The sequence below is a fragment of the Parathielavia appendiculata genome (assembly GCF_033297405.1).
Source record: "Parathielavia appendiculata strain CBS 731.68 unplaced genomic scaffold N657scaffold_1, whole genome shotgun sequence".
Classification (NCBI taxonomy): Eukaryota; Fungi; Ascomycota; class Sordariomycetes; order Sordariales; family Chaetomiaceae; genus Parathielavia; species Parathielavia appendiculata.
In genome coordinates, this window is record NW_026944220.1 from 2,853,053 (window position 1) to 2,865,379 (window position 12,327).

General features: G+C 54.9%; 3 protein-coding genes and 1 non-coding gene across 4 annotated transcripts; 3 read left to right on the forward strand and 1 right to left on the reverse strand.

Moving 5' to 3' along the window:
* The first annotated feature begins 660 nt into the window (after positions 1–660).
* N657DRAFT_686445 (uncharacterized protein) lies at positions 661–4,410 on the forward strand. The gene is made up of 3 exons (XM_062796830.1): positions 661–865; positions 3,270–3,606; positions 3,734–4,410. The coding sequence occupies exons 1-3, from the start codon at positions 853–855 to the stop codon at positions 4,041–4,043; spliced, it is 660 nt and encodes a 219-aa protein (XP_062652802.1). The 5' UTR covers positions 661–852; the 3' UTR covers positions 4,044–4,410.
* A 223-nt stretch (positions 4,411–4,633) lies between these two features.
* Positions 4,634–4,721, forward strand: N657DRAFT_t10. Its single transcript has one exon. It is a non-coding gene; the product is annotated as a tRNA-Tyr (tRNA).
* A 497-nt stretch (positions 4,722–5,218) lies between these two features.
* On the reverse strand, positions 5,219–10,086 carry N657DRAFT_676722 (glycoside hydrolase family 133 protein; the record flags this gene model as incomplete). Its single annotated transcript, XM_062795916.1, has 3 exons — positions 5,219–5,320; positions 5,418–9,780; positions 9,857–10,086. 3 exons carry the CDS (start codon positions 10,084–10,086, stop codon positions 5,219–5,221), a joined length of 4,695 nt encoding a protein of 1,564 aa, XP_062652803.1.
* A 162-nt stretch (positions 10,087–10,248) lies between these two features.
* N657DRAFT_50580 (uncharacterized protein) lies at positions 10,249–11,263 on the forward strand. Its single transcript, XM_062787702.1, has one exon. It carries the CDS (start codon positions 10,411–10,413, stop codon positions 10,996–10,998), a length of 588 nt encoding a protein of 195 aa, XP_062652804.1. The 5' UTR covers positions 10,249–10,410; the 3' UTR covers positions 10,999–11,263.
* The last annotated feature ends 1,064 nt before the right edge of the window (positions 11,264–12,327 follow it).

Sequence of the window (12,327 nt, forward strand, 5' to 3'; positions counted from 1 at the left end):
ACGATGACACACATTGCAAGGGGCTCCAGTTCAGCTTTCCTGCTAGCGGACATTGCCGCCGGCTGTTCAAAGAATCGACATTCCGCCCAAATGATGCGAGTTCAAGTTAGATAGCAACTTGATCTTGACTTGTGAGATGGACAGTTTTGCCAAATATGGGGGCACCATCAACGTTCAGGTCCTGGTCACATTGAGGGTATCGTAACCCAGGCAACAGCGTGTCATTCGAGACGGTCAGAGTTATGCGGATGCTGAGTGCAGTGGTGATGTACTTACCTTATCCTCGCTTGTTCCGGATGCATTTGAATCATCAGCTGATGCATATCATTTTCCGAGAGCATGGGAGGAACACATGCCGATCACAGCATAAGAAAATCAAAGGCACGTATCCTATCCATGCCAACCCCTTCGCACCCCCCCACCTCCTTCTCTTCTTTCTTTTCCTTTGCTTTATTCTCACATTCTTCTCCCTGTCTTTTGTCCAATTTCCTGCTTTTCAGAGATCTCTTCACACCTCAATTTCTCGACGGATTCTGAACTATGCTTGAGTTGAGAGCATTTGAAGTCGCGTCTCAGTCATGAAGGCTCGCCAACCCGCGGTCATTGTGACGAAATCATGTAACCAACACATTTGATGTCCGAGTCGAGCGATATTGGACGCCGTGATTCACAGTTTTGGTTGAAAATTGGCGGCTATGGTATGGACGCATCGATGATTGACGCAGTGTTCCCAGTACCCATTCAATCCATTAGAGCGAGACAACACCCTCGACGACGTTAGGAAACAGAAAGACTTGTCTGGGTAGACGGATATGGGACTCGTTCAACCATACTGGGTAGAGCAGAGCGATCATGGTCGATGAGGGTGAGTGAGAAATTGTGTCATAAGATGCTGAACTGCCTGACAGTCTCTATTATGGCAATGAAGGACTCCTCGACCTCGAAGCGTGTCGGGAGCTCTGTGTCTCCGGTTAGCTCGCACCACCGTAATTCAAGTCAAGGGGAATTGAGATACCTCAAACACTCCAATCGCTACCTAGGAGTCGCCCGCAAAATGCAAAAGGTTTGTCGTGTGGCTGGACTTAAGCACGCGACCGAAGACTTGCGGAAGGAGATCGCCTGATGTTACTCTTCCGCAGTGAACAAATCATACTTCTTCGCAGCCGCTGGCAAGCCGTCACAGAGTCCGTTTGGCTCCCGGCGTCGCCACGCCATTGCCATTGCCCGATTAACCGCAAACTCGCCTTGCATCAGCGCGGGTTCTTTGAGGCCGATCAGCGTCATGAGGGCAAGCATCTCAGCCTTATCGCCGTTTCGGCCGATGATATGGAAGAGGTACGGGACGATGGATGTCTTGCTACGCTTCGCAAAAGGACTGATAAGCGGAAGGCTGCCAGGGCAGCACGACGATGATGGTGCCTCGGCTGTGGTTTCGGCCTCTGTGGATCTGGTTTGGTCGGCTGCATCCCTGCTGTAATCGGAACTCTCGACTGCTGAGTTCAAGTTCCTCAGTCGGTTTGAACACTCGCTTGACATGTAAGAAGGTCATTGTGGTGTATTTATGGCTGTTGTAGTTCCCAATTGTATTATGCAATACTCCGTACAGACATGGTCCATTTGTGCACTGATGTTAAGGTAATTGGCAGGTATAACATGTAATGAGTTGCAGGTGGCAAGGGACGCGCGGCATCATTTGTGTTGTATCTGGGCCAATGCAACAAGAGGATCAATACTGCGACTTTAGGATGATGGATTCACAAACACACGCGGAAGTAATGATGTCGCATAAAGCAGCCGACTCTTGGCACACACCACGGCTCAGAATTAATTGGTGGACCCACACAAAACTTGGTACCCCATCCAGCGAATGACATGGTGCCTGACTAAAACCCCACAGAGAGCGGAAGCATCGGTCCTTGACGGGGCACATTACATTACAATACGTACAAGTGCGGGAGGGCGTTTTGCCCAGTGGTTATGACTTTCCAAGTACCTTAGTATATCAGCACGTCCAGCGGAATTGATTGGCACTTACAACTATTGGCCGGAGACTAAGCCGGACTTGGAGCGTAAAGAGGCCTCGGGTTTGCATGGGTAGCGGGCCACTGTGGTTAGCAGGAGGAGCAAGCATGAAGACCCGTATTGGCGCATCTAACATTACGAGTTCGGCAACAGCCCGCTACCAATCGCATGGACGGGAGCGCCATGGGTCTGTGCTCAGGCACAGGTGACTCCTTCCCTAGCCTGGACCACATGCCCATCCTGTCCGGCAACAGGACCTTCCTTGCTTTCCTGGTGTCCTGATTTTCGATGGGGCGTTCAAGCGTTGGAGGCCCAAAGCGACGTAACCACTAACGAAACACAAACGCACTCGCCCAACCACTGGACATCGTGTCTTGTGTTGGACTGACTGCCCAGGTGGCTTGCCAACCTCTTCACCACAGCTCGCCAACCCTGGTCTGTCGCTTCATCCGCTCGTTTGGACTCCTGTTCTCATCGACACAATCTGGTTCCATTTTCCACGGCGACCGAACCGTTTCACCGACCGGAAGCGCCGACCCTCATGTTGCACGCGAACGAATAATCAACGTTGCCCACGAACCCCTTCCGCTCGTTTGGAACTCGGTTTACGAACGCCGAAAAGCCACCGCGCCTCAAAATAGACGCCAAACACAGACCCGCGATAGGACCGACCCGTCATCCGGCGACTGTATTTCCTTTCGGCTTCGTTGCCATTGGAGACGATAGAGCCGATCGCTTGTTCGAGTGCACTGTTGAAGAACCCGGCTCACAACTACGAGGACTCCCTCGACAAAGCACCCGAGTTTGGCCGACAAACACAATTGTATTTCAAGAAGGAGCAAAAGGTTGTCGTGTATACTGCGAGGTAGCGAGTATCGACGAATCCCGGCCACTTCCGGTTGCAGCACTTCTTTGTCCGGATTCCACATTGACTGTTGGCGGCTGCTTTCGAGGCCGTCAAGGGATTGAAACACAAGATCAGACTGCGACGGACAAGCTGGATCTTCAGGTATTCGCCAACCGCGCCGCCGACGATCACGTTGTCGGACTTTGCAGCCGATTCGACCTGCGTTCGATCTTGCATTGGACGATTGCTTGACCTGCACTCACGGCTGTTGCGAGAGATCGCCCCACGATTGTTGCAAGATGGGTAGGTGATTTATGTTGGCCACATCATCAGTCACATCTTGTGCTATTACACGATGTGCAGCCTTTAAAGGCTGCCCTGCTAACCCTCTTTGTCACAGAGACGACAATCTTCCCTCTAGCAACATTACCCGCTTGCGCCTCGCAGTGTGGTCCCTTATATGATGTGAACGGCGCCTGCGTTCCCCCAGCAGCCCCGACCGCCGACGCACTCACGTACGATAGCTGCTTCTGCAGCGATTCCCGCCTTGCTCCGTTCAGCTCCGGCACAGCTGGGGTTTGCGATACAGTTTGCACGGCGAACCCCGCAGATTTGGGCAGCATTCGAAATTGGTATACGAGTTTCTGCCAGAGCGTCGAGTCGGCAAAGGGAGTGGCCACGCCAACTGCATCATCAAGCTCACGGCCGAGCACTGGTGGAGGTGGTGGTTCGACCTGGTATGGAAAACCTGCTCCCTAGAAACTAACATCACACGTGAATGAGGATCGTCGCCTCGTTCATGGCGGCTACTCCATTTCTTGCTTGGATTGGGCGCATGAGACTAACCGGTTACGCCCTTTGCAGGCTAAGCACTCATTACCAATGGGTTATTTTCCTCGTCATTATGGTTGTCGCCATCGTCGGCATCTGGGTGGGCGCCTGCATCTGGCGTCGCCGCTACCTCCGCAAGAAGGACCGGGTGTATGCCCTCGGCACTGGTCGGGCTCGCGCGACCGAGTCCGGGCGAGTGGTTCCCAATGCCGACAGTGCCGGGTCAATACACGTGCCTGCTGCGGGCATGTTTGACCCCGCTCCCATCAGCTCCGCCGGTGTGTACGGCGACGGCGCTGAGAAGCCCAAGAGGAAGAAGTGGCTTTCCAGGGACCGCACGTAGAGCAGCCACGGGAGCTCAGCAAAGGGGCACAACGTCAGACCCACAATACGACTGACACACTTGAATTCACGGTGTATATTTTCCCTCGGTCGCTGCGTGGATGAACGATCTTGGAGCCGCCGAACCGACCATGCATTCTTCTACTTTGAGAACATGCATTTCAACACAACTCCCACATTCTGGTTGCCAACCTACAAAGTCCAGTGTAATCAACTTGAATATCCTCCTTTTTTCGATACTCTCCTTACAAAAAGCTATGGTAGGGACGGCCAGACACGGGCGGAACGACATGGCCAGTGGCGGTTTGGCGTTGAGGGCTGGCGTTTGACTTCACATTGTTTTTATTCTCAAAGACCACCCAACGTGGGCTGTACAGGCGGCGGTCTCATGTCCACATCGCTCCTTCAGATTATGATAGTTCATTGCATTTCAATATAGAACATATCACTCGTCATTTTCTTTCCCGTAAGAGGGCAGTGGTTTACCACCCGGGTTTACTCCAAATCGCAGATCCTGGCGATAGAGTTAAGCGCGACTGGTACCGAATTGGGTTGACAAAAAACAAATCAAACAAAACTAACAACTGAAATCCCCTTGTGGTGTAGTTGGCTATCACGTTCGGCTGTAAATGCGTTTATTGATACCGAAAGGTCACCGGCTCGATTCCGGTCGAGGGGACTCCAATTTTTCCAGTTTTGGCATGTCATCCAACACCCTAACCCTGAAACTTTGACCCTGACGGCCGTTGTACTTCTTTTCCTACTGTATTTGCTCTCCGCTTTTTCCTCCAAAAAGTTGACTTGCCCGTTCTCTTACGCTCGATTTGGCGTCGTCTTCGGCGGCGTCAAATTGCCTGTCGTTGTATGATACGCTGCCCATCGTTAGCTCTTCTCTCGTCTAGGACGCCTTGTTTGACAGAATGGAGACCACCATGTTTATCATTGCTGGACACGGTTATCATTGTGCGTCTAATTGGTATTTGAGCTTGTCTCTAACCATCCCAGAATCCCACTCCACTGTCATCGATAAAGGTACCACTGAAAGAGAGCGAGGTCGACCAGGGTAGGGTGAAAGTAGCAACGGCGCCTGAACGCCACACCTGACTCGCGATCCGTGGTCACACCAACATGCCGTTCCGTCTCTCACCCACAACTCTCAGCATCCGCCATGGCGCCTCACCTCAAGGGCAGGGCCTGCGCCTCTAGCTTGGCCTGCTCCTCGGCCGCGTCCATGTACAGGTCAATCAGGCAGCCGGCAGACCATGCCTGGGTTGGGCTCTGTCACTTGTTAGCAAACTGCCATTCCCTATTGAAGTACCAACATCCCGGCTCAAAGAGGAAGATAAAGGCCGAGTAATAAGAAAGAGAAACTCACTGAATCAGGACATTCATCCCCACCCTTCTGCGTCAACTCGGTCAACCCGGCCCAAGGACTCCGCTGTATCATCTCCTTGCACGCAATCAGTCTCCTAGTGACCTGCTGGAACGCCTCGGTACGGCCCTCCGCATCCTGCCGCCCCCTACGCATCAGGTCAAACTTGAGCAGCGCGCGCAGGAAGAAACCCGTCGGCCACAGCCACTCGGGACCCTGGTGGTAGTTGCGCCCTTTACTTGTCGCGAAGTCGTCGCTGTCTTCGCTGTTGCGGTAGTACGGCCGGTAGTTGAGGTCGGACGGGTCGAGCGTGGCCATGCCCGTCGGCCCACGGAGGACGGCGTCGGCAACGCAGAGGGCGTGCATTGCGTGGAACGGGTCGAAGAGGTCCGGTGCGACCGTCATGGCAATGGGGAAGTTGGGGCGCAGCTGGTAGTCTTCGTATTCCTTGCCTGAGCGGTAAAGGTCCTTGTAGATGCCCCGACGGTTGATGACGGCCGGGTTGACGTCGTAGTCGGCGTCGGAGGAGGAGGAAACGGGCACAAAGAAGCAACGTTCAAAGTTGGATCTGATGAGATTCGCCCAATCTTTGAACGTGATCTCAGAGCCGTCGGCTTTGCGGACGGATGACTGCGAGTAGTGGCCTCGCTCGTTGAGTGTTGACACCCAGTTAAGTGCGCTGTAAAGGAGGCCAATAATCTCGACAGCGGCACCGTCGCGGGGGGTGCCCGGGACGCCCTTGGAACCTGCCCGCTCGCTCTCGCCCATCTTGTCCATCCAGGTGCCGCAGTTGTGCTGGTTGCCACCAAAAACGAAGCCGTTGCTCCAATCGACCTTGATCTCTTGGTTGAAGCCCTCGTCCCGCATCTGCATGTCAAGTCCGGGGCCGGCATTCGCCTCACGGAACTTCATGCCTTCAGCGTGGCGTTGAAAGATCTCCTGGATGATCTCACGGATGGTGCTCTCCTTGCTGTACGCCCGGGGGTCGTCAGTGGGAAGCCAGGTGTCGTCGTATGGCAGGAACCGCCTCTTGACTTTCTCGTCGAGCAGGGACAAGCCATCCGGCGCTAGCTGGGTGTAGTCCTGGATGCACTGCAGGAAGAACCAGACGGAATCTCGAGCATTGTAACGCGGAGTATTGCCGCTTCCGAGGAGGTTTGGAATCATGCCGTGCTTGAGAACGCTCGCGAAAGCCCGGATGTGCTCCTTTGCCTCCGCGAAGCGACCCGTACCCAGGTACAAGCCTCGAAGTGAAATGAAGACGTCGCGGCCCCAGCAGCGCGCCCACTCAACGGCAAAATGCGGAAGACCAGCCGCAAGTGACGGGACCAGGCGGTCTGGGTAGAGCGACGCAGACTTGACGAAACTAGTTTGTTGGACGCTGACCATGGCGAGACTCTGCACGAACCATTGTCCGTTGCGGATATTGTTGTTCATGAGAGAAATCCCTCTCTCGGTAGCGGCCATGTAGGCAGTTCTGAGCACCAAACCGAAGTAGCGGGGAAGGAGGAAGCTGGGGATGCTACGGATGGCATCGAATCGTTCCTTGATCCAAGCTGCGGGTTTGGCCAGACGGCTGTAGAGTGGTTGCTGGGAGGCACGCTCCAGCCTGCCAGCGATGTAGTCGAGAGCCCACTGCCCGTCACGAAGGTTCTGGCAAAGGGGGTGGGCGAGGTTGTTTTCCTTGATAACGTCCTTGAGGACGCTCCACCACCCTTGCAAGCCGGCATAGACAAGCTTGCCGTGGCCGGGAATGTCATATACGCCATCCCGCCCATCGCTGGCGTCCCGCTCCTCCGGCTCGCACTTGTACAGCAAGAAGTTCAAGTCGACCAGGTCAAGTTCCTCCATCGCTGCCTTGGCGCCGGATGTCACGAACGTGTCCAGGCCACTCGAATGCTCTGCTGTGGGTATCCAGGTCTCGAACAAGGCAATGCTGCCAGGAGGGAACCTGTCACGGACGGTGATGATGGTATCATCGCCCTTGATCTCCATGCGAATACCGGGAACCGCGATCAGGCGGCTCGGCAAACCGCGCAGGTACTTTTTGTCGCTCAGGACCTCCTCAACGGTTTCCTTGCTCGCATCCACCTCGATCATCCAGCTGCCCAGGTGTTTAGCTTTAGTACCTGCGAGGCGGACCGGGTTGAAGGCGCCGCTTCCGTTGCCATAGCCGGGAAAAGCAGTGTGGGCAATGAGGAAGTACCCTTTTCGTGAGCCCGGATGCACCCTATGAACCGTGACATATTCGCCCTCGTGATGAATGTGTGTCTCGTCGTAGCCGTCCATTCCCATGAGGGTATGGATCTGGTTGAGCAGCTTCTTGACGCCTGCAATGCCACCCTTGCCCTCACCAACCTTCACCGGGAATTTGGATGCCTCGGATGTGTAGAGGCGGGTTTCCCCAACGAGATCAACCAGTTTAGGGTAAATCTCGTCATACCCCATGACACTTCCCGTTGCGCTGGCGCACATGCTAACCAAGGCGGCATTAGGCAAGGTGTCACGGGCATCCCGCTTTTGGGCAGGAACCTCGTTGTCATGGGTGCAGTCCATGAACAGCGCTTGAACAGGGACGGGTTTGATACGGCGTGTAATCTCGCGAGTGTACTCGTAGCCATTCACGGCGGCATCTCCGGGACTGCGCACCTCAGTGCTGGAGATCTCATCCACTTCAAAGCTTCCGATGGGACGGCCGCCGTGGCGATGAACAAGTCGGCTGAGCTCGCCAGTACTCCAAGCCTGCATGGCCTCACGGATGAGGGCGCTGAGGCCAAGCCGCTTGACGAACACATAATCCATCTCCTCGGAGCCGGTGAACAGCTCAGCGACGACGTAGAGGTTCGGACGAACACGACGGGCCTCGTCCAGGATGTGCTCAGCGACGTGCAGAGGCGTGGAATGGCAGTTGTCGATACGGAAGCCGGCGAAGTACTTGGCGAGCATGCGCGCATACTTGGTCATGTGCTCCCAGAGCCAGGGGCTATCCTTTGGCCCCTTCCCGTACCGCAACTTCGTACAATCACCCCAGACAATGACTTCTCGACGAAGGTAGACCCGAGATTGCGGGCCGGCATTATCGACCAAAGCGTTTCCGCCCCAAACCCACCCATTATTCACAAGAACCAGGTCCTCCTTCTTGTGCCTGGCAGTAGTTTCGTTTCGCGGCAGACGAGTGAAATACGTCTCGATCAGAGGTTTTTCGTGGTTGATGGGTCCCAATTTTGGACCATGCTCATCCAAGCGGACGTACTTGATGCGGTTGAAGAGCTGCTGGAGGATCTCGGCCAGTTCCATGTCGTATTCCTGGTAGAAGGGAACATTGACAATATGGAGGATCTCGACGATTTTGGTCTCGGCCGCCGCTTGGTCAGCGGTGTCCCCATTATCGCCCTTGTATCTCCCAAACAGGGCTGACAAGAGAGCGGCGGCAGCGATAGGGTCAACCGCCCTCCTGAACCGCTCCCCCAGGCGGTCCATCCCCTTGATGCCGTGCTTCATCAGCCACTGTGCAAGCTCTTCCGAGGTTGCTGAGCGTAAAGCGTCAGGCCCACCAGCGGGAAGAGAACCCTCTGGAAACGTGGCCTTGCCAATGACCCACGACTCTACCGCCGCATCGGCATCTCGCTCGACATCAATGACGTAGTACTCCCATAGACGGATCTCGGCGATGACCTCCTTCTTGATGGCATCCATGATCTTGACAAGATCGTCTATGGTTTTGAGCTCAGTGGGCAGTCCGAGTTGCTCCAGCTTGTATCCCAGCTCCAACAGCTTCGTGTCCAGGAGATAGGCCGACTCAAGCCACGGAGCTGTAGTCAGGTTGTAACCCGCTTCTGGATGCTCCTGCAGCCATTGGCTGTTGTGGGCGGTGTGATTAAGAACGATATCCGTCAAGCTGAGCAAAGAGTGGTTCTTTTCCAAACTCTCGACCATCTTCTGAACGTCCTTCTCGCCCTCGGGGAAGCACACGGGGTCCCAGCCGAGCTGGTCGTACAGGCTGTAGGGCGAGTTCGAGGCGCCCCTCACTTGGAGCGGGGTGAAGTGCACCATGTTATAGCCGCGATCACTGATGCCCCTGAGGTGGCGCTCCCAGTCCTGCGGGTATTTGCCCATGAACTTGCTGATGACAGAGAATACCGACAGCGCAGGGAGCGGCAGCGGTCGGCCATCCAGCGTCAGGCGCGGGGCCACGTCTATGTAATACCATTGGGTCCTCTTCGTCTTGGGTTCGGAATCGCCGCCGGACGGGGCCAATTGGCTCGCTAGGTCGGGCAGCTCGGCATAGGTAGTGTAGAACGCGTAGGCTCCAGCGTCGTAGATTGGGACCGAGATCTCGATTGTGCGATTGAAGTCGGGGACGAGCCTGTGGCAGAGAGTATTAGCATTCCCTGCTCACCGTCCCAGTTGGGAACTGTTGCAAGAGAGCAACAGCAACCTACTTGAATTCCCGAAACTTGTCGCGGCGGAACTCGGCGCCCCGCTCGGGAATGTTGACCCACAGGCTGCCATGACGGCAGATGCTTGAGGTACCCTCAATGGCGAAGCGTATGGTGATGGGATCGTTGGTCTTGGGTGCTAGGTAGATGTACTCCCCGGCAACTTGGGGCGAGCCATCGTCGTTCAGCGGAAGCAGGTAGACCTCGTTGGAAACCATGGTTTTGGGCACCATGTTGTTCGGAGGAAAAGGGAGCTCAAGAACTCCACGTGGGCTACTGGACCTTGGGTAGCTGGGTAGCTAAGCGAATGCTTGGAAACAAGTAGATCACCCCGCTGCTGAGTCCGTCCGTCCTAATGGTGCCGATTAGTCTCCAAGGCACCAAATAAGACACAGGCACAGAGCAAGAGATCTAAGGATCCTCGACATCTGGGAAAGGGAATTGATCAGAGTAAGTAATGGGAGGAAGTACGGGCTGACAAGGACAATGGTGGAGTCGCTGTAGTTCAGGGATGACTTCCAAGGTTTTGTGGAATCGAACACAGGCAAGATGGAGAGATGACGAGAAGAGCTAAAGATGCCAGCGACCAAGCAGCAAGACGGTGCAAATTTGAATCAACAACAGGTAGCAAAAGGGTGGAATGTGGCAGGCAGGTGAAACAGGGCAAGGTGCCCGACGCCGCCTGCAAAAGGGTCGGTCCCTTCAGTTCGCCCGGGAATGGCATACCAAACTCGCTGGGGTTTGCGATTGTTGCACGATCAATTTGGGAGTTCGGGTCGGTTGCTGGGCGTGAATCCTGGCGGCGCGATGTCATCAGCGGGGCAGTGCGGCGCCCGACCAGGCGTGTTGGTTTCACGCATGCAAAACGTGGTTCGGCAACAAATTCGAGGCTATCCAGCAGCTTGAAGCGGTCTGCCGTGTTTTATTGCATGTTGGAATTGAATTGCGATGAAGTGTCGAGCTTGAAGACCAGCGACCTCCCGTCTGCACCGATCAATTTGTTGTCGCATGCGGGTCACAGACACCCAAAGAGCTCCAACTCCCAGTTTGGGCTCAGCGGCATCGTTTCTGCCCGGTTCGTACAACTTTCTCGAGCCTTCTGCACCGAACAAATTGTTCCTAAATGTATTAGGCCCAAGGCTTGATCAGTTGTCGGCCGTCCTTTGGTTTCTCGGCTTGATTGCTTCCGATCCGGCCATCGGTTCACCTCCAAGGTTCATGACGTCAGCGCCCAGGCCAAGAAAAAGTTGTGTCTTGGTAGATCTGTGCGTCCGCCCAGTCTAGAACCACCTGCGCGTTCCTGGCCCGTGCTTTCCATTTGATGGAAATCTGCATGTCAAATTCAGTTATCAAGGACTGATGCGCCTGACAATGGCGACGACGCTCGATTGGCGAACTTTCTCTTCGGTATGCCCTGTATCAGGCACAACTTGGGGTGTAAAAGTGTGCGCTGCGTCATGCCTGGCCCGCTCTTTACAGAGCCTGCAGAGACTCATGAACGCTGGGGGAGTTGATGGTTAGCTGGAAGGTCGAACGGCTCTATTATTCGGGGCTGAGAAGAGCTGCTGCTAAGGGACGTTGCCGCAGTAATCCGTACTTGACTACACGTACATCCGGAATCTTCGAACCTGACCGCGCCTCCCGATACGAGGCACAGAGGGAGAGGAGGCTCGGAATGCTAAGTGCATGATAGAGCTGGTTGAAAGCTCCCTTCGTGTCTGAAATCACCAAGGCGGGCGGAGATAATGGACGCACAAGTCCAAAGCGAAGCGGCCGCATCGCATTGCGCCCTCGCCGCGAGCGCGCCGACAAACCCAGGTCCCCGAGTACCCGTCCCTAAATACAAGGCGATGTCAAACAACGTTCAGGTCCCAGCGGGCCAGCGGGAGTACCGGTCCAACGTCATCGTGGTCGAGATGGCCATGGAGCCAAACATGGGGTACGTGCCCCTCCCAACTGGTGACGGACTGGTAGGACCGGTGAACCAAGAGACGAAGGAAAAAGTCAGGGCATGGTGCAAAATCTCGTCGCAGCGGTCCGGAAAATCCATACCGGAAAAAGGCGCTATTTTGAATGAGCTAGTTGGTTTTTTTGATGTAAACACAGTCAGTCTAAGCCACCATGGCGAAGGAAGTTCCACAATCACATGGCAGGCTTGCCCGAAGCCTTCTCAACATTTTATAAGGCGGTGTTTGATTCTGCCGCCCTTGCGTCATGGCTCGCTGAACGGGCCAACAGCGTTGCAGAGAAATCACAAGCACTGGTCAGTGGCGGCCGTCCGAACCACGCAGCAGGACACGAGCATTGGACAGAACGTCCATTTTAGATCACAAAACACGTGTAGTCCCTCCTTTTTAAAGGTGCTCGAGAATGCGACGGCTGTCTATGCGGTCTCCTTTCCTGGCCACATATAAAGCTAGTCGTGGAATTATCCATAGTTTGCGGTCATCTCCGGTTCATCCATCCCTTTCAAG

Bases quoted from the DNA above. Each gene is read 5' to 3' on its own strand.
- N657DRAFT_50580 (XM_062787702.1), top strand. From the start codon at position 10,411: ATGACGAGAAGAGCTAAAGATGCCAGCGACCAAGCAGCAAGACGGTGC.
- N657DRAFT_686445 (XM_062796830.1), top strand. The intron at 3,607-3,733 runs GTATGGAAAACC...CGCCCTTTGCAG, and splicing joins GGAGGTGGTGGTTCGACCTG to GCTAAGCACTCATTACCAAT.